Below are 27,865 nucleotides of genomic sequence, written 5' to 3'. Positions count from 1 at the left end.
GTTCATGAAACACCTGAGTAATGTGTTAATAATACCCCAGAATATTCCTAATTGCAATTCAGAAAGTCAGTTCCGATTTATTTTGATATAACAGACGTTTTTATCCAAAGCGGCTCATTATAAGTGCATAATGCTTTTCACATGGGTGGCCCTTGGAATCAAACCCACCGTCCTGGTATTGCATGTGCCATTCTCTACCAACTGAGCCATAAAGGACCACAAAGGACCATCATTGGTCAACAACGGTGCCCTTTGCCAAATTTACGCAAGGCTGTTTCATACGCACAGAGTGGGATCATACCTGTAAATAATGGTATCCTAATGGTGCCGCATATCTACCCCACCCAAAAGCTTAGCACCTATATCTGATTGACAAAAATAAGTAATGCTGGAAGACCCTTTTTCCTTACATTTTAATGTTATTGAATTCTAATTTTGAAAGATTGTTATTAAATATCATATATTTTACATTGCCTGTAGATCAAAAGAGTCCAGTAGACATATATCAATGTTTGATTTCTAACTTCAGTCTATTTAATTTATCTGTCATAAATGTGAATACATGGTTTGGATGAAATGTCAGTTCTGTTTTGTTTAATGTTTAACTGGTGTTGCAGAAAGCTCACCGTGGTTCATTTAGCTACTGGTGGAGTTGGGAAACCAGGAAATGAAAGTGTGGCTGTAACCTCACATCTGGTAGGGGCACCACCTGGGATGGTGCTGGGCTGCAGGCTATTTCTAGGTATAACATAAGGCTCAGTAACACAGAGCCCACAGTAGAGATGTCTGCTGTGCAACACATCAGGTTGTAAGCTTAAATCCCTTAGCATGGTCATTAACCTCCAGGAGTATGACAGCTCCATGTCTCCCTCTCATTGCTCTCTCATTGCTCTCTCATTGCTCTCTCATTGCTCTCTCATTGCTCTCTCATTGCTCTCTCATTGCTCTCTCATTGCTCTCTCATTGCTCTCCCATTGCTCTCTCATTGCTCTCTCATTGCTCTCTCATTGCTCTCTCATTGCTCTCTCATTGCTCTCTCATTGCTCTCCCATTGCTCTCCCATTGCTCTCCCATTGCTCTCCCATTGCTCTCTCATTGCTCTCTCATTGCTCTCTCATTGCTCTCTCATTGCTCTCTCATTGCTCTCTCATTGCTCTCTCATTGCTCTCTCATTGCTCTCTCATTGCTCTCTCATTGCTCTCCCATTGCTCTCCCATTGCTCTCCCATTGCTCTCCCATTGCTCTCTCATTGCTCTCTCATTGCTCTCTCATTGCTCTCTCATTGCTCTCTCATTGCTCTCTCATTGCTCTCTCATTGCTCTCTCATTGCTCTCTCATTGCTCTCTCATTGCTCTCCCATTGCTCTCCCATTGCTCTCCCATTGCTCTCCCATTGCTCTCTCATTGCTCTCTCATTGCTCTCTCATTGCTCTCTCATTGCTCTCTCATTGCTCTCTCATTGCTCTCCCAAGGCAAAGGTTCAATGAAGGAACTGATTTAAGATAAAGAAAATAATTAGCTCTTGTAGGAGAGTGTACAATGCAATGCTTAAAGTGGTATATGATATTTTATGAATGCTGTTCTTTGTCATACTTATTTTACATAAATACATTTAACTAGTCAAGTCAGTTAAGAACAAATTCTTACTTGCAATGACAACCTACCAGAGAACAGTGGGTTAACTGCCCTGTTCAGTGGCAGAATGACAGATTTTTACCTTGTCAGCTCAGGGATTTGATCCAGCAACACTTCGGTTACTGGCCCAACGCTCTAACCGTTAGGCTATATTTATATTTATTAAAGTGGTGTGATGTATTCATATCAAAGAAGGTAATTAACAATTAAATCCGATCCAATATTGGCACTTATTTTAAATGGTATATAATCTATGCTTATAAATCTGCATACCTCTACCTACAAGGTAAATAACATGTCCTATTGAATGATAATGATCTTTGTCAGACAATGAACATATCAGGGAGGGATGGAGGGAGGAAGGGAGAGAGGGAGGAAGGGAGGAAGGGAGAGAGGGATTGAGGGAGGAAGGGAGAGAGGGATTGAGGGAGAGAGGGAGGAAGGCAGGAAGGGAGAGAGGGGGGAAGGGAGGAAGGGAGAGAGGGATTGAGGGAGGAAGGGAGAGAGGGATTGAGGGAGAGAGGGAGGAAGGGAGGAAGGGAGAGAGGGATTGAGGGAGGAAGGGAGAGAGGGATTGAGGGAGAGAGGGAGGAAGGCAGGAAGGGAGAGAGGGAGGAAGGGAGGAAGGGAGAGAGGGATTGAGGGAGGAAGGGAGAGTGGGGTAACTCACATAAGACACATTTTCCACCCACAATAATGTCAAATTAATTATGCAGTAGCCTGTTAATGTTGTACATAACTATTGCATGCACAGGTACAGTAATTCACGCAAGTCACCTTATTGGGGTCACTGAGATTATCATTTACTGTTTACCTTGGCATATTCATTTTGACCATGAATTGCTTCATTTTTGGTTTGGTTATGTGTTTTAGTGTGGATTCTTTTGTGAGATAATAAAAACGTATGCGTCAAATTGGGTGACTGCTCTTTGACTCGTTCTGGCTGTGTTTGATGCATTGAGACTGGTCGGATACCATTCCCTTGGGGTCAACTACATCGATTCAGTAACATGCAAAAAGACGTAGCACCATAATAAAAAATGACCTCCAATAGGTAGGAGGCATCAGAAGAAAGAACATTTTATTATGCAGCGCAGTGGAACAGTAAGGTGAACCCTGTCGTCTGAAATAGATATCAGGTTATACATATTCATGATTGGGGAAAGAGACGCTTAGTCAGACACTCACACACATGCCAAATGAGTCACAGTTTTCCCAGTGAACATAGTTAAGGACGCTTCGAGTGAGAAGAACTGTCAAACACACTACGTGTATCCCTTCTGACTGGTTACAGATGAGTGTGTCCAACTGTCAAGCACTGTTGTCTAATGCACCTCTCACTACTATGTCCTCAGTTCTCAGTTCTAATGGTTAAGAGGAAAATGGTAGATTGGAAATTGAGTAACTATCTGGCCTTTTGTCTGGTTTGGTGATTGGTCTTATTATCAACAAAGATTGTCATGTTAATGCAGAATATGACCTTGTTTTACAAAAATATCCGTGCAAGGCTTATTTGTTTGTTGCTTTCACATTGTGCTTTAAAAACGGAATAGATAGGCTACAATACTGTACATTCAGAACTAATCCATGTTAGGGTTGCACAATATATTATGATTGATATCGCAATGGTTGTTGGTAAAGTCATTTTCTATACAATGGCTCATATTCAATTGTTGTTCAATTCAATGGCTTATATTCAATGTTTGTTAAATTCAATGGCTCATATTCAATGGTTGTTCAATTCATATGCTCATATTCAATGGTTGTTCAATTCAATGGCTCGTATTCAATGGTTGTTCAATTCATATGCTCATATTCAATGGTTGTTCAATTCAATGGCTCAAATTCAATGGTTGTTCAATTCAATGGCTCATATTCAATGGATGTTAAATTCAATGGCTCATATTCAATGGTTGTTCAATTCAATTGCTCATATTCAATGGTTGTTCAATTCAATGGCTCATATTCAATGGTTGTTCAATTCAATTGCTCATATTCAATGGTTGTTCAATTCAATGGCTCATATTCAATGGTTGTTCAATTCAATGGCTCATAGGCAGTTAAAAGCTGTCTTTATTTTGGCGACTAACTTTTTATTTAGATTTGTAATTTTTATTTTTCAGAAGGGATTACAGGTACATATCCTCCCTCTCCACCTGGAAATCATGCTTCCCACCCCACATACCTTCCCATCCCAACCAGCAAGAGAATAACTACTCAAACCGTTCCAACTTCTGTATTCACAAAGGGGTGCAGCAGGGTATATAGATCGTCCCCGACCTCTTACCGTCTAAGCATGCTTTTTCAAAGATTTCAATAGTTTGATTTCTGTGTGAGACCTTCCTGCTAGCGGGCTGGGGTCAACTGGCCACTTTACAGCATTCTCCGGAGAAGGCAGGTGTCACCGAGCCAGCCACAGCATACGCAGTCAGCAGATGTTAGGGATTAAAGGGACTAGAGAGGTCTTGGATCAGTTCACCTGGGGTGTCAGTAAGGAGTCTGAGGGGTACAGAGTGGCAGGTGTATGAGTAAGCGTTCTGATTTCACTTAGCAGTGGGTTGCTACATTCAAATCACTATTCTCCCTGTTCAAGGCTTTTCAACTTGGCCTCTGTACGTGTGTGCAAGTGGAGAGGAGGGGATTTTTAAAAAACATTTAAGAAATCTGGATACCTGAGCACAATTTCATTTTTGTGGAAAGGATCCTATGTGAGTCCCTGGCACAATAAAACTTTCACTGTGTTTAGAAAGAATGCTATGGACAAGTCTCACTCCAAAGTAGGAAAGATCTCTAAACCCTATTCAGTTTGATACCCAAAGGCAGTTTATAATTGTGGTGTTTGCTGGAGCCTCAACACTCCTTCAACTTGACAGTAGCTTCACTGAATCAAATTCACAACATCATTATTAAGTGGCGTTTTCAAAGCGCCACTCACTGGAAGTGTCTCATTTTGAGTTCAGTTTAGCTCCTTTATGTGAGACTCAGTTGAAAGGAATGAGATTATGGGAACAAGACAGCACCGGCAGTGTGTTCCAATCCAGAGAATCTCAAAGGGATTCTGTCATGTTTGAAAGAACTATGCAGTTCAATCTGCTGAAAACCTCCCTGAATCAACCAAGTTACTGGGACTTTTCTGTCAGTCTGGGAAACTCACTATCTGCAATGTCGGATAAATGCGTTCAACTAAATTCTAAGTATTACCTACTTTAAATCCACCCTGAATCCAGCCCTTGGTATCTAGATGGAAAGCAACATCAGTATTTTTCAGAGGGCATTGATGACTGTAAAGGATCAAGGACTGAGGCAAAATGTAAGGATCATTAAGCCAAGATGTTTAATATGCAGGAAAGACATCAAGGAAACCCAACTTCCTTGGGACCAGTAGCTGGAAACCATAATGAGTTGATTACTTTATAGCCAGACTCTTGAAACTCCATGTGGTTCCTTCTTCACACAGGGAACTGCATAGCCTGAACTAGCGCCAACATGCCAGACTTTGTAAGCTTAACTTGGATGTCTCTATGGAGACACAATGTACAACTTTCCCCAAAATACTGTTACACTCGCTAACAGTTAGGGCCACAAGAGGCGCAATTCAATCAAACTTGTTTTGCAACATGTATGCAGTGCTGTGCCCCATGGTCAAACATAATTACAGTTTGAGAACACAACTAGACACAGGTACTTCTACTTTGTGTGTGTGCTGTGGGCACAGGTAGATTGTGAACATTGGTACGGCATAGCATGAGAGAGGCATTGACTGAATTCACCCCACATGGTCATGCAGTACGTGCACCAGTATGTTTGGGGTTTTAGGCTGGGTTTCTGTACAGCACTTTGAGATAACAGCTGATTTACGAAGGGCTATATAAATACATTTGATTTGATTTGATTTGATTTATTCCTCTGATGAACATTGTTGTACCCTTACAAGCTGGTAGCCTAGTGGTTAAGAGCACTAGACAAGTAATCAAAAAGTTGCTGGTTTGAATCCCAGAGCTGACTAGTTGAAAGAAATCTGCCACTGTGCCCTTTAACAAGGCACTTAAGCCTAATTGCTCCTGTAAGTCACTCTGGATAAGAGTCTGCTAAATGACTAAGCAATAGGCTATTTTATATTGCTTTCACTATTCATTCTTACATGGATATCATAACTATCATCCTACACAGAGGCTTAAGGCCTGAATGGAATGTAGAATGGGAGCAGCTTTCTGTTGAAGAATTCCTGGAGTTCATTGAAAAGGAACAAAGCCTTTCAGGTTTGTTTGTAACTGAGACAAAAGCAGCAACACATATGCAACCAGCCAACAGCCTCCTGCTGTGAAGCTCTGCCAACAGAATGCACTTTACCCTCGTCTTACTCACAGCTTTGTTTGTCATAATGGTGTATAAATAGATGGAGCTGAATTGCTCTAAATCAGAACTGTTGAGGAGGAAAGGAGGGGGAGGGGGCTCTCCAAGTGAGAGATCACCTCCACCCCCTGCTGCCTGTCTTCCCATCTCTACCATGCCCAGGTCTCTCTAGTATTGTTCTACAAGAGTGGCGCAGGTTCATCATTCTTAATTCTGCAGAGCATTCATTTGCCAGTGACAGAGGGGGATCCCCAGAGAGGACAGGTGACAGCTTCATTTCCAGCTCCTTAATGTTTCCTGGCTGTATGCCTTTCAGTCAACTCTCCCAAGTGCTATAAAATGTATCAATCAACAAATATCATTGTTCGGCACAATGGTTCTCCAACTCATGACTGTTTCGTATGCTTAACCTGACAGCTCATGTCAACTACTCCGGTCACTATAAATAACTTTGATGATGAGCAAGTTATGCTTAGGGACTGAATTATCCTGGTTACGCTGTAACAGACCTGGGTTCATATCTTTTTACAAATACATTAACTGCACTAGATTAAGCCTGCCTGGCACACTACTTACCTGGAACACTATTGAGCTTGCCTGGCACACTAAAGGTGCTATCTAAAACCCTTAGAAGAACCCTTTTTGGTTCCAGGTAGAACCCATTTGGTTTACATGTAGAATCATTTCCACAGAGGGTTCTACATGGAACCCAAAAGGGTTCTCCTATTGGGAGAGATGAAAAACAATTGTTTCTAAGAGTGTAGGACCAATTAAACTGTACAATAAGAAAACAAATAAGATAGCATATGAAACCGGATCTTCTCTGTCAATGACAAGAATGTTGAGGAACATTTCTGTGGAAGTTCTGTTTGCATATCTAATCATTTATTCTTGAATACCTTTTCCTACAGAAATTGAAAAGTATGAGGGGGATGAGTTGAGAAAAGACGGTGACGTCAAGAAATACCTTGATGTCATCAGTAACAAAAACATCAAGCTCTCGGAGAGAGTACTCATCCCAGTTCAACAGTACCCAAAGGTAAGACAACCACACCTGCACTGTTTTGTTTGATCTGTTTATTTATTCATCAAATTAAAACAGCCAACAAAGAAGGAATACCAATGCTTTAAAGAAACACCAAATGCATATTTGTTAGAAACTCTATACAACGTCAACATGGGGTCTTGGCAGTGGAAAGACAGATGGAATTGGGACCATATTGGCCATCTTGAGGGCTAAGAATAAATAATTACTGATGCCTTGTTGTGGTCCCTACATCTGTGCATCTGGCTGTGCTGTGGGATTGACTGGCCAGTCTGTGTGTGTGTGTGTGTGTGTGTGTGTGTGTGTGTGTGTGTGTGTGTTGATGATCACATTGCAGTCTTCTGTCAGGAGGAGTGGGGCAGTGTGGGGAAAGCACCAGGGTCTGATCCACCGTGTCTAGCCGCAGATGGTGGGTGTGTTAGGCACAGCGAGAGGAGCATATGATTGCAGCTGACTCATATGGGATCAGGGTGGGTCCTGCCTGCTTCCCTCCTCGCTGTCTCTGTGCTAGAAAATAGAGCTCACTGACTGGGAGACATGCTGAGGCTATTCATTCATGAGTCATCATCATGTTTGTTTGTCGCTTATTGTGTGCTCACCCACAGTCATCATTAGTATGCCGCTGAAAGGCATCTCTTCAGAGATAATGTTGAGAATTGATGTATCTGAGTCAGGGCCGGCTCTAGCCTTTTGGGAGCCCTAAGCGAAATTTGGCTGTGGGGCCCCCACACCAAGCAGGCAAAATACATGCGTGGACCCCTTTTGACTGAAAATGCATGTTTTAAAGTACCTTTCCTACAATTCTACACCTTTTTGCCATGCTTGGTGTGGGAAAATGTTGCAATTTTAAAGCACGTTTTCTGACCGCTTATGTCGCTTATGGGCTTATGCACTGATTAGAGTTATGGTTAAAAGCCCTTGACATGCATTTATTGTGTATTCAGCTGTATATTGGGAATGTCTGTGCTATGGTCTTTTAGAAACACTCAACCCTTAGTGTTGATTGGGAAACAAAGTAGAAGGAAAGTCAAACCATGAAAATTGTGATGGCAGTCTGAAGTAAATTTGGATTTTGTTTTTGTGTTTTGTTTTTGTTTGGTAGAGGATAAACCAACTATTTAAAAATAAAATCTTTGTTCTGATGTGCCACTTTGAGTCTCTGACAAAGAGATATCAGTGTAGTTACAAAGCGCCATGATGTTTAAAACATTACAATCCCATCACAATCAGCTCACCGGAATTTTCTGAAATAAGGCCATACAGATGTAGGATCTTAATTTGTTCACTCTTTTGTGCTGACTTGTAGTGTATTTGAGTTTTAAAAAGGCTTCTAAAGTTTGTCATTTTCACTTTTTAATGTCAGACTTGATTTGCCCTAATTATTATGATATAATAATTTACATTTCATGTTGCTGCAGGATTATTTAAAAATTGTCCCAAATTAAGATCTTACATGTGTATTATTTTGTGAAATTCATAGATTTGTATAATGGCAACTGTACATGTTGCACAATATTAATATTCTAGCTTTTTTATTTGTCCTTTGTTTAACTACACAAGTCAGTTAAGAACAAATTCCATGATGGTCTACACCAGCCAAACCTGGACAATGCTGAGCCAATTGTGCACCGCCCTACGGGACACCCAATCACAGCCGTTTGTAATACAACCCGGATTTGAACCAGGGTGTCTATAGTGACACCTCAAGAACTGAGATGCAGTGCCTTAGACTACTGTGAATCTCAGGAGCCCTTACAACAGCGTACATCCGCTTACATCAATGCACTCTCTACAGATATAAAGCAGTATATATTTTACAGTTGAAAATAGTAAGTATTATAGTTAAGCAGTTTACTGACCTTGATACATGCTTTTATGCTACTCTGTCAATATAGAATGAAGGAAGAGGTGATCAATGGTCACAGATTGGAAATATAATTGACGCTATGAAACATTTTGACCATATCTTTGAAGGACACCAAGACCAAACACCTTTCCTTTCATACTTTTGTCTGCCACCTGTGACTTGTGACTAAGGGGCCCTCATTCTACCAACTTCTGGGAACTACTGTAGCTGCTGGCAACCAAGATCTTAACCGACTGAAATGAGATTGAGAGTTTGCATTGTGGGTTATCATTCGATTGCTTGTCTTGAAGTTAACTGTACTGAGAATTTTAAATTGAACCTTTAATACTAGTCAATGATTGATGTTTGCAAGACTTTTCCCTAAATTGAACAAAGTCTGCATGGTGATTAAGGAGGAATAAAGGACATCTTGTCCTTTATCATGTTGTATTTATCAAATGATAACAAAAAAAAGCTAAATTGTATATCAACCCATTGTTACCACAAGTCATTGAGAGATCTGTTGTCCCTTATGCACCAAGGCCCAGTTTTTCAAAAGTTATTCATCTGGATTTCGCCTATCGGATAGGGTTAAATGCATAGAAATCAGTGGCGGTCAGAGCCGTTTAGATGAGGGTGGACAATTTTTGGTTTTCATGAGCATGGCCTTATTTCTATTTCTATTGCAGCATATTGGATGACTGTCATTCTTATTCCATTCACCCAGTTCAATGAAACAGTCAGAGGTTTAGGCTTCATGATACTCAAATGTTCCCTATACCCATCATGAGGTTGCTACAACCTAGCCTAGCAGTTGAAGGTTACAACATAGGTGTACAAGGTCAAGAGAAACATTTGAGGTGACAGACAGTGACACATGGACAAACAGTGACACATTCAATACCACCTTACACACTCTTTCCTGCATCTAGCTGATCAGCGACAACGATGAGACAGCCTATAGGGAGGTCAGAGACCTGGCAGTGTGGTGCCAGGACAACAACCTCTCCCTCAACGTGAGATAGACAAAGGAGCTGATCACGGACTACAGGAAAAGGAGGGCCGAACACGCCCCCATTCACATCGACGGTGCTGTAGTTCAGCGGGTCAAAAGTTCCCTGGTGTCCACATCACCAACAAACTATTATGGTCCAAACACACTAAGCCATTTGTGAAGAGGGCACGACAATGTCTATTCGCCCTCAGGAGACTGAAAAGATTTGGCATGGGTCCCCAGATCCTCAAAAAGTTCTACAGCTGCACCATCGAGAGCATCCTGGCCGGTTGCATCACCACCTGGTATGGTAACTGTTTGGCTTCCGACCATAAGACGCTACAGAGGGTAGTGCGTATGGCCCAACACATCACTGCGGCCAAGCTTCCTGCCACCAAAGACCTATATAGGAATCGGTGTCAGAGAAAGGCCTAAGAAATGGTCAAAGACTCCAGTCACACAAGTCTGTTCTCTCTGCTACTGGATGGCAAGCGGTACCAGAGCACCAAATATAGGTCCAAAAGGCTCCTTAACAGGATCTACCCCCTAACTAACCTGACTAACCTTGCCTAACCTGTACTCCTGCACATTGACTCATTACCGGTGCCCCCTGTATATAGTTAATTTATTATGTAACTTTTTATTTAATTTTTTTGTTTATTTAGTCAATATTTTCTTAACTCTATTTCTTGAACTACATTGTTCCGATAATGTACTATCTGTGTTATATTTATAAAATATTATCCATTTTGTAGAACAGGTCACCTGGAAGCCTTCTGGTATATGTGGGACCTCCTTGTCGACATTTCATCTCATATGTATATACTGTACTCGATACCATCTACTGTATCTTGCCTATGCTGCTCTGTGCCATCACTCATTCATATATCTTTATGTACATATTCTTTATCCCCTTACACTTGTGTGTATAAGACAGTCATTTTGGAATTGTTAGTTAGATTACTTGTTGGTTATTACTGCATTGTCGGAACTAGAAGCACAAGCATTTCGCTACACTCGCATTAACATCTGCTAACCATGTGTAATGTGACAAATAAAATTTGATTTGACTTGATTTGATTTGAACATAATTATTTTGCATGATGATTTGGACCTTTCAATAATTATTCTATAGTTTGAAAGTTTTTAGTCACTATTCAACAGTTTGATACACATTTCAGTGATAACATATTATGAAATTTAATAGCTATTGAAAATATTATCTTACAATAAATCTTTCAATCAAAGTTTCACATTCAACCTTTGAGTGTGAAGAAAATGTTTTAATCACATTAACATGTTTTATAATATTTCAAAACATTCATTTGAAAATCCAAAGATCATCATCAATATAAACGACAACACTAACCATTGTGAATTTACAAAAAATGTAAACTGAAAGGCACAAAGTGTGCATGTGTGTGATGCTGTCTTAGTCCATGCATTTGTTTCAAACCACAAGCATGTGACTGTGCTCTTTGCAGATGGGTGTGTTGCACCACCAGCTGACGTTTCTATCCTTTGCACTTGGGCAGAGCTGGCACCTCTTCCTCTTCAGGCCCTGGCTGCTCTGAGTGGTGGTGGCATGGCTCTCTTGCATCACCCCACATCTTTCCATTGTCTCAGTTCTTCTGTGGAGATGGGAGAATCTTCCAGAAGGAAAACCATCTCTGCCGCACTCTAACAATCAGGCCATGATGGTAGAGTGGCCAGACGAAAGCCACTCCTCAGTAAAAGGCACAACAGCCCGCTTGGAGTTTGCCAAAAGGCACTTAAATGACTCTCAGACCACAAGAAACAATATTCTCTGATCTGCTGAAACCAAGATTGAACTCTTTGGACGGAATGCCAAGCGTCACGTCTGGAGAAAAGCTGCTCATCCACTTGGCAGGGTAGCCTAGTGGTTAGAGTATTGGACTAGTAACCGCAAGGTTGCAAGTTCAAATCCCTGAGCTGACAAGGTACAAATCTGTCATTCTGCCCCTGAACAGACAGTTAACCCACTGTTCCTAGGCCATCATTGAAAATAAGAATTTGTTCTTGCCTAGTTAAATAAAGGTAATTATTTATTTTTTAAATCTGTAAAACCATGTTGGTTATATATCTGGCGTCATTCTTATGAGCATCCTTATGGAACTCCTTTTACTCAATGAGTTAAAAAGGACAAATGAAAACGGTGATTATTGAACTTAAAAAAACAAGATATTTAATAAACATGTTATTCATTACTTTGATTTTATTGCTGTAGCAAAAAATAGGTCTGTTTGACCAGTGCAGTGTATTCCATAGGAAGTACATACGGGTCATATTTGACCCACATATCAAACTTGGGGTAGTGATGCAAAAACTATTTTTACTTACAATAATAAGACATTTAAAAACAAAACTAGGATGTTAGAACATGAAAGACACATCATTTAAGTTATTCCTGGAATACTAGGGTCATTTGACCAGCATATGCATCCCAGGGTTAAGGGCTTGTAAGTAAGAATTGTATTCGGCGCATGTGACAAGTCAATGTTGATTTGATTTGATTTTGATCATTAGTCCAACAGATGCAAACGGAAGTTTCTATTGGAAAAATTCAGCTATGTTCATGTTCCGTTTACTTCCGTTTAAGACATTTTTTTTCAACAGAATCGGCAGAATGAATAAACCCCTGATCACGCGTCAACACAGTTAATTTCATAGCAGCCACGTTGTATTCCTTCTCGCATCTATGCACTCTCCTTGTCTTACAAGCATTATAATTTTGAATTCTTTAAAGTGAGTGTGGAAGAGGTGAAAAAATTATTGTTGTTTATCAACAATGACAAGCCACCAGGGTCTGACAACTTGGATGGAAAATTCATGAAGATAATAGAGGACGATATTGCCACTCCTATTTGCCATATTTTCAATTGAAGCCTACTAGAAAGTGTGTGCCCTCAGGCCTGGAGAGAAGCAAAAGTCATTCCGCTACCTAAGAATAGTAAAGCCCCCTTTACTGGCTCAAATAGCTGACCAATCAGCCTGTTACCAACCCTTAGTAAACTTTTGAAAAAAAATGGTGTTTGACCAGATACAATGCTATTTTACAGTAAACAAATTGACAACAGACTTTCAGCAAGCATTTTGTTAGACTTCACTGCGGCTTTTGACATTATCGATCATAGTCTGCTGCTGGAAAAACATATGTGTTTTGACTTTACACCCCCTGCTTTATTGTGGATAGAGAATTACCTGCCTCACAGAATACAGAGGGTGTTCTTTAATGGAAGCCTCTCCAACGAGGCAGGTCCTACAGGTCCTAGTTTTGTCGCACCTGGACTACTGTTCAGTCTTGTGGTCAGGTGCCACAAAAAGGGAAAATTGCAATTGGCTCAGAACAGGGCAGCACAGCTGGCCCTTGAATGTTCACAGAGAGCTTACATTAATAATATGCACGTCAAATGGCTACCCGGGCTATTTGCATTGTGTGCCCCCCCAACCCCTCTTTTACGCTGCTGCTACTCTCTGTTTATCATATATGTACAGTCGCTGTAACTATACATTGATGTACATATGTACATACTACCTCAATTGGCCTGACCAACCAGTGCTCCCACACATTGGCTAACTGGGCTATCTGCATTGTGTCCCACCACCTGCCAACCCCTCTCTTACGCTACTGCTACTCTCTGTTCATCATATATGCATAGTCACTTTAATCATATCTACATGTACATACTACCTCAATCAGCCTGACTAACTGGTGTCCGTATGTAGCCTCGCTACCTTTAAAGCCTCGCTACAGTATATAGCCTCACTACCTTTATAGCCTCACTACTTTTATAGCCTCGCTACTGTATGTAGCCTCGCTACTTTTATAGCCTCGCTACTTTTATAGCCTCGCTACTGTATGTAGCCTCGCTACTTTTATAGCTTCACTACTGTATATAGCCTCGCTACTTTTATAGCCTCTCTACTTTTATAGCCTCGCTACTATATGTAGCCTCGCTACTTTTATAGCTTCACTACTGTATATAGCCTCGCTACTGTATATAGCCTCACTACCTTTATAGCCTCACTACTTTTATAGCCTCGCTACTGTATATAGCCTCACTACCTTTATAGCCTCACTACTGTATATAGCCTCGCTACAGTATATAGCCTCACTACCTTTACAGCCTCACTACTTTTATAGCCTCGCTACAGTATATAGCCTCACTACCTTTATAGCCTCACTACTGTATATAGCCTCGCTACCTTTAAATCCTCGCTACAGTATATAGCCTCGCTACCTTTATAGCCTCACTACTTTTATAGCCTCGCTACTGTATGTAGCCTCGCTACTTTTATAGCTTCACTACTGTATATAGCCTCGCTACTGTATAGAGCCTCGCTACTGTATATAGCCTCGCTACTGTATAGAGCCTCGCTACTGTTTATAGCCTCGCTACTGTATAGAGCCTCGCTACTGTATAGAGCCTCGCTACTGTATAGAGCCTCGCTACTGTTTATAGCCTCGCTTCTGTATATAGCCTCGCTACTGTATAGAGCCTCGCTACTGTTTTTCACTTTCTTTTTACTGTTGTTTTATTTCTTTACTTACCTGTTCACCTAATACCTTTTTTGCACTATTGGTTAGAGCCTGTAAGTCAGCATTTCACTGTAAGGTCTACACCTTTTGTATTCGGTGCACGTGACAAATACATTTTGATTTGATTTGATCTCTCCTGGCTCAAAGTGGAGCAGAGATTGACTTCATCACTACTTGTATTTGTGAGAGGTATTGACATTTTGAATGCACCGAGCTGTCTGTTTGAACTACTGCCACACACCCATGCATACCCCACAAGACATGCCACCAGAGGCCTCTTCACAGTCCCCAAGTCTAGAACAGACTATGGGAGGCACACAGTACTACATAGAGCCATGACTACATGGAACTCTATTCCACATCGAGTAACTGATGCAAGCAGTAAAATATATATATTTTTTTAAAGGATAAAAATACACCCTATGGAACAGCGGGGACTGTGAAGCAACACAAACATTGGCACAGACATATGCACACACACACACGATAACATATGCACTATACACACACATATAAATGGATTTTGTATTGTAGATATGTGGTAATGGTGGAGTAGGGGCCTGAGGGCACACAGTGTGTTGTGAACTCTGTGAATGTATTGTAATGTTTTAAAAATGGTATAACTGGAATAATTTTGAAGGACCCCAGGAAGAGTAGCTGCTGCCTTGGTATCATTAATGGCGATCCATAATAAATACAAAAACCTTTTCCCTTTGTTTGTGGACTTCAATGTACAACACGTCAGCTGTATGTGACAAGGTGAAAAAACCTTCCAAGCCAAATCATATCAATACTGCTACACACAGCCCATATTGTTGTCACCATATTAGCTAAAGTAACGTCATAGTCAACATAGGTAATGAACTAACACTAACACTAACACTAGTACTTACACACGTAGGCCACGGCGGCAATAAATTAATAAAAACAAAATCTTACCTTGACTTGGAAGAGTTCCAGTGTTGTGTTGGATAGTCATAGCCAGCTAGCTAATATAGCATCCCTCTGTTTGAGCAGGACGTTTGAGTAGGCTAAACTAGCTAGCTGCATTTGCTAGCTATGTAAGTGAAACTGAATGTGAAAAACATTACGAAATCTCTCTTTCTCTCTATTTCTCTCTTGCTTCGCCGTCATTTTATTTTGTTCAAAACTGTTGTCTTCCTCTCTCTTTGAGTCAGCTACTCACCCCATGTTATGCACTGCAGTGCTCGCTAGCTGTAGCTGATGTTGCAAGAGCTCTGTTAGGTTGGAGGACATCCTACGGAACTTGTCATTATTTCTTTTTAAGTCTATTGAAGGGGGTGAGAAGCATGGGCGTCCTAGGTTTTGTATTGAAGTCAGTGTTCCTTAGAGGGAGACGGAAGTTAGCTGTCCTCCAGCTACACCATAGTGCTACCCTACAGAGTGCTGTTGAGGCTACTGTAGACCGTCATTGCAAAATAGTGTGTTTAATCAATTATTTGTTAAAATGTGATTACATTTAGTATAGTTTTATCTAAAAAAAGGATAACTTTAAATATTTTACAATTTTCTTTTAATGAAATTCACTGAGGAGGATGGTCCTCCACTGGTCCTCCACTGATGGAAATAGCATCAATAGTACGGACAAATCATTGACTTGAATTGGGACTCCTGTTCTAGTCATTCTATTTCTATGCATTTAATCCTGTACGATAGGCAAAATCCGTAAAGATAACTTTTGAAAAACTAGGCCCAGGTGATTTATGTTAAATTATACTGACTAACTGGAGCCAAAAATGATATTCCAAAACCAGTGCCTCAATAATGTCAAAACCACATAGTGTATCTCATTTAATATTGTAACACTTGCTGGGCCTGTCTGGGATAGACAGTAGTAGTGTTAGCATCTGGCTCATCTGTATTAGACACGGTGTCCTGCTATCCAAATCACTGGACCAGCTATTCAATTACCACACAGTTCACCTCTCTTATAGGGGAAACATTTATCAGTCTAAAGAATGTGAATATCATGCAGTAATAAAACACTTACTGGAGGAAAAGAGGGGCTGTTGATAGTCTTGACAATTAAAACTGGTGTTGAAATATATTGAAATGTTTGGTTTAGGTTCTGAATAACTTGAAAACATGCAGGGTCCAAATGAATCTGTTCAATCAGATCTGTGGAGTTGACAGGGCAGCTCACTAGGAGAGCTGTGTACTATCTTCACAGGGCAGCTCACCAGGAGAGCTGTGTACTATCTTTACAGGGCAGCTCACTAGGAGAGCTGTGTACTATCTTCACAGGGCAGCTCACTAGGAGAGCTGTGTACTATCTTCACAGGGCAGCTCACTAGGAGAGCTGTGTACTATCTTCACAGGGCAGCTCATTAGGAGAGCTGTGTACTATCTTCACAGGGCAGCTCACTAGGAGAGCTGTGTACTATCTTCACAGGGCAGCTCACCAGGAGAGCTGTGTACTATCTTCACAGGGCAGCTCACTAGGAGAGCTGTGTACTATCTTCACAGGGCAGCTCACTAGGAGAGCTCTGTACTATCTTCACAGGGCAGCTCACTAGGAGAGCTGTGTACTATCTTCACAGGGCAGCTCACTAGGAGAGCTGTGTACTATCTTCACAGGGCAGCTCACTAGGAGAGCTGTGTACTATCTTCACAGGGCAGCTCACTAGGAGAGCTGTGTACTATCTTGACAGGATGGTTCCTGCAGAGAAGAGGTAACACTGTAGGACTAACCTGGCTCAGTGCTGCTGCTGGGGTCATGCCCTCTTCTAAATAATTGGTGCCGCGAGACAGACAGGTGATGAGGTGAAGAGGGGGAGGGCGAGACCCAGAGACAGCCAAGTGACCATCAAACACACACACAGACACGCACACATGCACACATGCAAGCATGCAAGAACACACACACATGCAGGCACGCATACACACACACGCTAAGGTGTATTTTTGCTGCATCGTAAGTGTCAAGTTTTGACCCACTCAACAGCTGCTGGTTAATATGGTCCCTTCTTGCTTCCATCTTTGTGATAGTGCTTGAGTATTCCTTGGAACGCTTTAAGGAGAGGCTTGACTGCAAATACTGTTATTAAAGAGCATTATTGGTGATCTATTTAAACATAATGAGTATATAGTAGATGTTAAGGGGCCTTTTCAAAGTTACTTAGAATGTAATTGGTCAATGTATACAACATATGAATGGCCTTTTACACCATGGGTTGATTTGCTTGTTGTGAAACCTTACAGTAACACAGTCATTTAAAAAAAAAAATATTTCACCTTTATTTAACCAGGTAGGCTAGTTGAGAACAAGTTCTCATTTACAACTGCGACCTGGCCAAGATAAAGTCATGGCGTAGTATAGATGCAGTGTTTCTCATCTTCGGGTTGACCATCTGTGAGAAAGTACATTTTGGCTTGCTCAGGATCTCCTCTCTGTATTTAAACGAGTCTCAAATCTCTAAGAGCGGGAGCCAAGCTGCCCTGTCTCTCAGGAAGTGTAAAATAGAGCTGGCTCTGGAGCAGGCTCTCTCTGGTTCTGCAGTCGGGGACTCAGGCAGAGCTCCAGTTGCATGGAGCCACTTCCTTTGATGTCCTCATTAAAGTAGGTTGATTTTAATTTGTGCATTTGCATAAAGTAGTGCAGGCTGTTCCTGTTTGGGACCCCATCTGAGATGTGCCAAACTGATCAGCTCCCCCACACAGTACTGTATTTCTGGACAGCTGTTTCCACTGAGACATCTTGACTAATTAAAGTAAAACAAGTCAGCTCTTTAGTTTTGTCCTTTCATTCATATTATATTACATAAAGGTGAAAAACACAGCTTTAACTTAATACTCATCACAAGCCATATAATACTGTAGCTGTACAGATGTAGGATCTTAATTTGACCTACATTGTCAAAGAAACATTATCCTGCAGCAACAGATTTAGTCCATAATCTTGCTCGATCGGTTATTAGGCTATTACATTGCCAAAAGTAGACTACATGAAAAGTGCAATACTGTTCATTTAACAGTGTGTTAGTGTTGGTTTTCAGTGAATTCATGTAAATCACAAAGCTCATACGCATTTCCTGCAATAAAAGAGCGATCAAATTCAGATCCGACACCTGTACATTGGAATCTCTGGAAAATAAGGTGGGGTCAAATAGGCAAGACATTGATGAGCTGTTCACTAAATACCATACTGTCTCGAGTTACAGTAGAAAAGGAAATCCTTTTGAGAATTACAAGTATTCCAATAATCTTGGCCAATGGCCAATCCTGCAGCGGATTTACACTCAGAATGAGATAATACAGAATGAACTGCCTGTCCTTCCCTCACTCTAAAGTAATCTGAACAGAAGCCCAAAGGAGGAATACGAAAAGCCACTCAATACTATACAGTAGCACAATATCAAATTACTGCCTCCCATTCACCAACCACATTACAAGATGAGATGTGCCTTCTTTGTGAACATCCCTCTTTAGCAGCAGCTAGTGTAAGGCTGCTATTGAATGTCTTTTACAGCAGTCTATTTTTCTAAGAATCCCCAAGAAGAATTCTAAGAATTTTTGGTATGCCACTACCAGACTCTACTGGCTACCACTGGAAGAGATGGTCCCTGCTGACACAGGCTCCTAAGGCCTCAGAGGCCTTCAAGCAGAGATATAAGTCAAGGTGAAAGATTTCCCTTAGAGCAGAGATATATGCTTTCCCTTAAACTGAAACTGGGGCTGAGAAATGAATGGGGCACACAAACAACTATCTAGTCATTTCAAGAGATAGGGTTTAATTGAAAACATTCATATTACGGTTGGAGATTTAAGAATGTGTAAGGGGCATGGGGGAAAATCTATCAATCACTAGAGAAGTTCTTGAATATCTCAGTATTTTACCCAAATTGATTTTATTGTATTGTGGTTATCTCAATCCAGGAAAATGAATCTCCTTTGTCACAGTCAGTCATCAGATTGTCTGTGTGGGAGATAATGATCTATTTCACTTGCTTTGGCAATGTAAACATATGTTTCCCATGCCAATAAAGCCCATTGAATTGAATTGATTATGGGGAATAACATCTTATGAACTAATTGCCATACTGTTATCTGTGCCTTGATTGGTCGAGTGATCGAGTGCTATAACATCTGGACTATTTGAATTTATAAAGATTATTATGATACTGCAAGACCCCACCACAGATGGAATTTGAGAGAGATTTTAGAACATGTCATCTTTGGCAGTAGGGGTGGCATCAAAGATAACTGGGTGCCATCTATCACAATGGCTGCATGTAGAGATGCAGCCCAATTCTGATATTTTTTCAACTAATTGGTCTTTTGAACAATCACATCAGATATTTTCACTGATCTGATAGGTAAAAAGAACATTTTGTGAAAAAAATATCAGAATTGGGCAGCCTGTCTAAACGCAGCCATAGTTTCATCAGCTATGTCGTGTTGAAAGAATTGTTCAAACATTCCCCATTACTTATTCTGTTCGTGTTAGAATACATACCTGAAGGATACAGTAACATACAGTGCCTTCAGAAATGATTCACAGAAATGACTTGTTACACATTTCCTTTTGTTACAGAGGCTGAATTGAGATTTTGTGTCACTGGCCTGCAAACAATACCCTATAATGTCAAAGTGGAATTATATTCTTAGACATGTTTACTGATTAATTAAAGATGAAAAGCTGAAATGTCTTGATTCAAAAAGTGTTCAACCCCTTTGTTATGGAAAGCCTGAATATGTTCATGAGTAAAAATGTGCTTAACTGGTCACATAATAAGTTGCATGGACTCACTCTGTGTACAGTAATAGTGTTTAACATGATTTTTGAATGACTACCTCATCTCTGTACTCCACACATACAATTATCTGTAACATCCCTCAGTTGAGCAGTGAATTTCAAATACAGATTCAACCACAAAGAACAAGGAGGTTTTCCAAAACCTCACAAAAAAGGGGACCTATTGGTATATGGGTAAAAATTAAACAGCAGACATTAAATATCCCTTTGAGCATGGTGAACTTGTAGATTACACTTGGTAAATCAATACAGCCAGTCACTGCAATGATACAAGTGTCCTTCCTAACTCAGTTGCTGGAGAGAAACTGCTTAGGGATTTCACCATGAGGCCAATGGTGACTTTAAAAGAGTTAAAGAGTTTAATGGCTGTGATAGGAGAAAACTCAACAACCTTGTAGTTACTCCACAATACCAACATAAATGAGAGTGAAAAGAGGGAGGCCAGTACAGAATACAAATATTCCAAAACATGCATCTTGTTTGCAATAAGGCACTAAAGTAAAACTGCAAAAAATTGGAAAATAAATTACATTTATGTCCTGAATAGAAAGTGTTATGTTTGGAGAAAATCCAACACAGCAAATCACTGAATACCACTTTTCATATTTTCAAGCATGGTGGTGGCTGCATCATGTTATGGGTATGCTTGTTGTTGGCAAGGATTTGGGAGTTTGTTAGCATAAAAAGAAGTGGAATTAGAGCTAAGCTCAGGCCAAATCCTAGAGGAAAACCTGGTTCAGTCCGCATTCCAACAGACACTGAGAGACAAATGCACCTCTCAGCAGGACAATAACCTAAAACACAAGGCCAAAAATACACTGGAGTTGCTTACCAAGACAACATTGAATGTTCTGGAGTGACGTAGTTACAGTTTTGACTTAAAAGGGCCTGAAAACCTATGGCAAGACTTGAAAATGGCTGTCTAGCAATGATCATTATCGAACTTGACAGCGCTTGAAGAATTTTAAAAAGAATAATGTACAAATATTGTACCATCCAGGTGTGTAAAGCTCTTAGGGACTTACCCAGAAAGACTCACAGCTGTAACCGCTGCCAAATGTGATTCTGTATTGAATCCGGAGTGTGAATACTTATGGAAATGAGATATTTCTGTATTTAATTTTCAATAAATTTGCAAACATTTTTTAAACATGTTTTCACCTTGTCATTACGGGGTATTGTGTTTAGATGGGTGAGAAGAAAAAAAAAGATTTAATCCATTTTGAATTCAGGCTGTAACACAAAATGTGGAATAAGTCAAGGGGTATGAATACTTTCTGAAGGTTATATATGTATTGAAAATACCATACAAATTATATCTAAGGCCAAGCAGAATAAATTACAGTTTCTATGGGGCACTGCATAGTAAGTGAGCACTGTGCATTACAAGGGGACTGATCACTTGATAGAAAAGTTTTCTAACAACAATTACTGTACTGCCAAAGAGTTGTCTAACAACCAATAATCTACCGCAGAAGAGTTGTCTAAAAACCAATAATCTACTGCAGAAGAGTTGTCTAACAACAAATAATCTACTGCAGAAGAGTTGTCTAACAACAAATAATCTACTGCTGAAGAGTTGTCTCACAACAAATAATCTACTGCAGAAGAGTTGTCTAACAACAAATAATCTACTGCAGAAGAGTTATCTAACAACAATTACTGTACTGCCGAAGAGTTGTCTAAAAACCAATAATCTACCGCAGAAGAGTTATCTAACAACCAATAATCTACTGCAGAAGAGTTGTCTAACGACAAATAATCTACTGCTGAAGAGTTGTCTAACAACAAATAATCTACTGCGGAAGAGTTGTCTAACAACCAATAATCTACTGCAGAAGAGTTGTCTAACAACAATGACTGTACTGCAGAAGAGTTGTCTAACAACAAATAATCTACTGCAGAAGAGTTGTCTAACAACAAATGATCTACTGCAGAAGAGTTGTCTAACAACAAATAATCTACTGCAGAAGAGTTGTCTAACACCAAATAATCTACTGCAGAAGAGTTGTCTAACAACAATGACTGTACTGCAGAAGAGTTGTCTAACAACAAATAATCTACTGCAGAAGAATTGTCTAACAACAAATAATCTACTGCAGAAGAGTTGTCTAACAACAAATAATCTACTGCAGAAGAGTTGTCTAACAACAAATAATCTACTGCTGAAAAGTTGTCTAACGACAAATAATCTACTGCTGAAGAGTTGTCTAACAACCAATAATCTACTGCTGAAGAGTTGTCTAACAACAAATAATCTACTGCAGAAGAGTTGTCTAACAACAAATAATCTACTGCAGAAGAGTTGTCTAACAACAAATAATCTACTGCAGAAGAGTTGTCTAACAACAAACAATCTACTGCAGAAGAGTTGTCGAACAACAAATAATCTACTGCAGAAGAGTTGTCTAACAACAAATAATCTACTGCAGAAGAGTTGTCTAACAACAATGACTTTACTGCAGAATAGTTGTCTAACAACAAATAATCTACTGCAGAAGAATTGTCTATCAACAAATAATCTACTGCAGAAGAGTTGTCTAACAACAAATAATCTACTGCAGAAGAGTTGTCTAACAACAAATAATCTACTGCAGAAGAGTTGTCTAACAACAAATAATCTACTGCAGAAGAGTTGTCTAACAACAAATAATCTACTGCAGAAGAGTTGTCTAACAACAATGACTGTACTGCAGAAGAGTTGTCTGACAACAAATAATCTACTGCAGAAGAATTGTCTAACAACAAATAATCTACTGCAGAAGAGTTGTCTAACAACAAATAATCTACTGCAGAAGAGTTGTCTAACAACAAATAATCTACTGCAGAAGAGTTGTCTAACAACAAATAATCTACTGCAGAAGAGTTATCTAACAACAAATAATCTACTGCTGAAGAGTTGTCTAACAACAAATAATCTACTGCAGAAGAGTTGTCTAACAACAATCACTGTACTGCAGAAGAGTTGTCTAACAACAAATAATCTACTGCAGAAGAGTTGTCTAACAACTAATAATCTACTGCTGAAGAGTTGTCTAACAACAAATAATCTACTGCAGAAGAGTTGTCTAACAACAATGACTGTACTGCAGAAGAGTTGTCTAACAACCATTAATCTACTGCAGAGGAGTTGTCTAACAACAAATAATCTACTGCAGAAGAGTTGTCTAACAACAAAATATCTACTGCAGAAGAGTTGTCTAACAACAAATAATCTACTGCAGAAGAGTTGTCTAACAACAAATAATCTACTGCAGAAGAGTTGTCTAACAACAAATAATCTACTGCAGAAGAGTTGTCTAACAACAAATAATCTACTGCAGAAGAGTTGTCTAACAACAAATAATCTACTGCAGAAGAGTTGTCTAACAACAATCACTGTACTGCAGAAGAGTTGTCTAACAACAAATAATCTACTGCAGAAGAGTTGTCTAACAACAAATAATCTACTGCAGAAGAGTTGTCTAACAACAAATAATCTACTGCAGAAGAGTTGTCTAACAACAAAATAATCTACTGCAGAAGAGTTGTCTAACAACAAATAATCTACTGCTGAAGAGATGTCTAACAACAAATAATGACTGTACTGCAGAAGAGTTGTCGAACAACAAATAATCTACTGCTGAAGAGTTGTCTAACAACAAAAAATCTACTGCAGAAGAGTTGTCTAACAACCAATAATCTACTGCTGAAGAGTTGTCTAACAACAAATAATCTACTGCAGAAGAGTTGTCTAACAACAAATAATCTACTGCAGTAGAGTTGTCTAACAACAAATAATCTACTGCAGAAGCGTTGTCTAACAACAATGACTGTACTGCAGAAGAGTTGTCTAACAACAAATAATCTAATGCAGAAGAGTTGTCTAACAACAAATAATCTACTGCAGAAGAGTTGTCTAACAACAATGACTGTACTGCAGAAGAGTTGTCTAACAACAAATAATCTACTGCAGAAGAGTTGTCTAACAACAAATAATCTACTGCAGAAGAGTTGTCTAACAACAATGACTGTACTGCAGAAGAGTTGTCTAACAACAAATAATCTACTGCAGAAGGGTTGTCTAACAACAAATACTCTACTGCAGAAGAGTTGTCGAACAACAAATAATCTACTGCTGAAGAGTTGTCTAACAACAAAAAATCTACTGCAGAAGAGTTGTCTAACAACCAATAATCTACTGCTGAAGAGTTGTCTAACAACAATGACTGTACTGCAGAAGAGTTGTCTAACAACAAATAATCTAATGCAGAAGAGTTGTCTAACAACAAATAATCTACTGCAGAAGAGTTGTCTAACAACAATGACTGTACTGCAGAAGAGTTGTCTAACAACAAATAATCTACTGCAGAAGGGTTGTCTAACAACAAATACTCTACTGCAGAAGAGTTGTCTAACAACAAATAATCTACTGCAGAAGAGTTGTCAAACAACAAATAATCTACTGCAGAAGAGTTGTCTAACAACAAATAATCTACTGCTGAAGAGTTGTCTAACAACAAATAATGACTGTACTGCAGAAGAGTTGTCGAACAACAAATAATCTACTGCTGAAGAGTTGTCTAACAACAAATAATCTACTGCAGAAGCGTTGTCTAACAACAATGACTGTACTGCAGAAGAGTTGTCTAACAACAAATAATCTACTGCAGAAGAGTTGTCTAACAACAAAAATCTACTGAGTTGTCTAACAACAAATAATCTACTGCAGAAGAGTTGTCTAACAACAAATAATCTACTGCTGAAGAGTTGTCTAACAACAAATAATCTACTGCAGAAGAGTTGTCTAACAACAAATAATCTACTGCAGAAGAGTTTTCTAACAACAAATAATCTACTGCAGAAGAGTTGTCTAACAACAAATAAACTACTGCTGAACAGTTGTCTAACAACAAATAATCTACTGCAGAAGAGTTATCTAACAACAAATAATCTACTGCAGAAGAGTTGTCTAACAACAAATAATCTACTGCAGAAGAGTTGTCTAACAACAAATAATCTACTGCAGAAGAGTTATCTAACAACAAATAATCTACTGCAGAAGAGTTGTCTAACAACAAATAATCTACTGCAGAAGAGTTTTCTAACAACAAATAATCTACTGCAGAAGAGTTGTCTAACAACAAATAAACTACTGCTGAACAGTTGTCTAACAACCAATAATCTCTGCAGTAGATTTGCAGTAGAGTTGTCTAACAACCAATAATCTACTGCAGAAGAGTTGTCTAACAACAATGACTGTACTGCAGAAGAGTTGTCGAACAACAAATAATATACTGCAGAAGAGTTGTCTAACAACAAATAATATACTGCAGAAGAGTTGTCTAACAACAATGACTGTACTGCTGAAGAATTGTCTAACAACAATTACTGTACTGCTGAAGAGTTGTCTAACAACAATTAATGTACTGCTGAAGAGTTGTCTAACAACAAATAATCTACTGCAGAAGAGTTGTCTAACAACAATGACTGTACTGCAGAAGAGTTGTCTAACAACAAATACTCTAGTGCAGAAGAGTTGCCTAACAACAATGACTGTACTGCAGAAGAGTTGTCTAACAACAAATAATCTACTGCAGAAGAGTTGTCTAACAACAATGACTGTACTGCTGAAGAATTGTCTAACAACAATTACTGTACTGCTGAAGAGTTGTCTAACAACAATTAATGTACTGCTGAATAGTTGTCTAACAACAAATAATCTACTGCAGAAGAGTTGTCTAACAACAAATAATCTACTGCAGAAGAGTTGTCTAACAACAAATAATCTACTGCTGAAGAGTTGTCTAACAACAATTGCTGTACTACTGAAGAGTTGTCTAACAACCAATAATCTACTGCTTAAGAGTTGTCTAACAACAAATAATCTACTGCTGAAGAGTTGTCTAACAACCAATAATCTACTGCTGAAGAGTTGTCTAACAACAATGACTGTACTGCAGAAGAGTTGTCTAACAACAAATAATCTAATGCAGAAGAGTTGTCTAACAACAAATAATCTACTGCAGAAGAGTTGTCTAACAACAATGACTGTACTGCAGAAGAGTTGTCTAACAACAAATAATCTACTGCAGAAGGGTTGTCTAACAACAAATACTCTACTGCAGAAGAGTTGTCTAACAACAAATAATCTACTGCAGAAGAGTTGTCTAACAACAAATAATCTACTGCAGAAGAGTTGTCTAACAACAAATAATCTACTGCTGAAGAGTTTTCTAACAACAAATAATCTACTGCAGAAGAGTTGTCTAACAACAAATAAACTACTGCTGAACAGTTGTCTAACAACCAATAATCTCTGCAGTAGATTTGCAGTAGAGTTGTCTAACAACCAATAATCTACTGCTGAAGAGTTGTCTAACAACAAATAATCTACTGCAGAAGCGTTGTCTAACAACAATGACTGTACTGCAGAAGAGTTGTCTAACAACAAATAATCTACTGCAGAAGAGTTGTCTAACAACAAATAATCTACTGCAGAAGCGTTGTCTAACAACAATGACTGTACTGCAGAAGAGTTGTCTAACAACAAATAATCTACTGCAGAAGAGTTGTCTAACAACAAATAATCTACTGCTGAAGAGTTGTCTAACAACAAATAATCTACTGCAGAAGAGTTGTCTAACAACAATGACTGTACTGCAGAAGAGTTGTCTAACAACAAATAATCTACTGCAGAAGAGTTGTCTAACAACAAATAATCTACTGCAGAAGAGTTATCTAACAACAAATAATCTACTGCAGAAGAGTTGTCTAACAACAACTAATCTACTGCAGAAGAGTTGTCAAACAACAAATAATCTACTGCAGAAGAGATGTCTAACAACAAATAATCTACTGCAGAAGAGTTGTCTAACAACAATGACTGCAGAAGAGTTGTCTAACAACAAATAATCTACTGCAGAAGAGTTGTTTAACAACAAATAATCTACTGCAGAAGAGTTGTCTAACAACAATGACTGTACTGCATAAGAGTTGTCTAACAACAAATAATCTTCTGCAGAAGAGTTGTCTAACAATAAATAATCTACTGCAGAAGAGTTGTCTAACAACACATAATATACTGCTGAAGAGTTGTCTAACAACAATTGCTGTACTACTGAAGAGTTGTCCAACGACAAATAATCTACTGCAGAAGAGTTGTCGAACAACAAATAATCTACTGCTGAAGAGTTGTCTAACGACATATAATCTACTGCTGAAGAGTTGTCTAACAACCAATAATCTACTGCTGAAGAGTTGTCTAACAACAAATAATCTACTGCAGAAGAGTTGTCTAACAACCAATAATCTACTGCAGAAGAGTTGTCTAACAACAATGACTGTACTGCAGAAGAGTTGTCGAACAACAAATAATCTACTGCAGAAGAGTTGTCTAACAACAAATAATCTACTGCAGAAGAGTTGTCTAACAACAAATAATATACTGCTGAAGAGTTGTCTAACAGCAATTGCTGTACTACTGAAGAGTTGTCCAACAACAAATAATCTACTGAAGAAGAGTTGTCGAACAACAAATAATCTACTGCTGAAGAGTTGTCTAACAACCAATAATCCACTGCTGAATAGTTGTCTAACAACAAATAATCTACTGCAGAAGAGTTGTCTAACAACCAATAATCTACTGCAGAAGAGTTGTCTAACAACAATGACTGT

At 39.2% G+C, this 27,865-nt stretch overlaps 1 protein-coding gene across 4 annotated transcripts in view; it reads left to right on the top strand.

The window, feature by feature from the left end:
* The window catches only part of LOC135523474 (KH domain-containing, RNA-binding, signal transduction-associated protein 2-like), a 142,532-nt gene that overhangs the window by 14,093 nt on the left and 100,574 nt on the right, over positions 1-27,865 (top strand). For all 4 annotated transcript variants that reach the window (XR_010452832.1, XM_064950171.1, XM_064950170.1 and 1 more), the window contains exon 2: positions 6,899-7,026. Coding sequence is in view for 3 of the 4 variants with exons in the window: in XM_064950171.1 (XP_064806243.1) it covers positions 6,899-7,026 (128 nt within the window). In the remaining variant the exon portion in view is untranslated. The remainder of the gene's footprint in view (positions 1-6,898; positions 7,027-27,865) is intronic.

Source organism: Oncorhynchus masou, chromosome 31 (assembly GCF_036934945.1).
Source record: "Oncorhynchus masou masou isolate Uvic2021 chromosome 31, UVic_Omas_1.1, whole genome shotgun sequence".
In the NCBI taxonomy this organism is placed as follows: Eukaryota; Metazoa; Chordata; class Actinopteri; order Salmoniformes; family Salmonidae; genus Oncorhynchus; species Oncorhynchus masou.
Note: the sequence above shows the minus strand (reverse complement) of the source record. Positions and strands in the feature narration are given on the sequence as shown.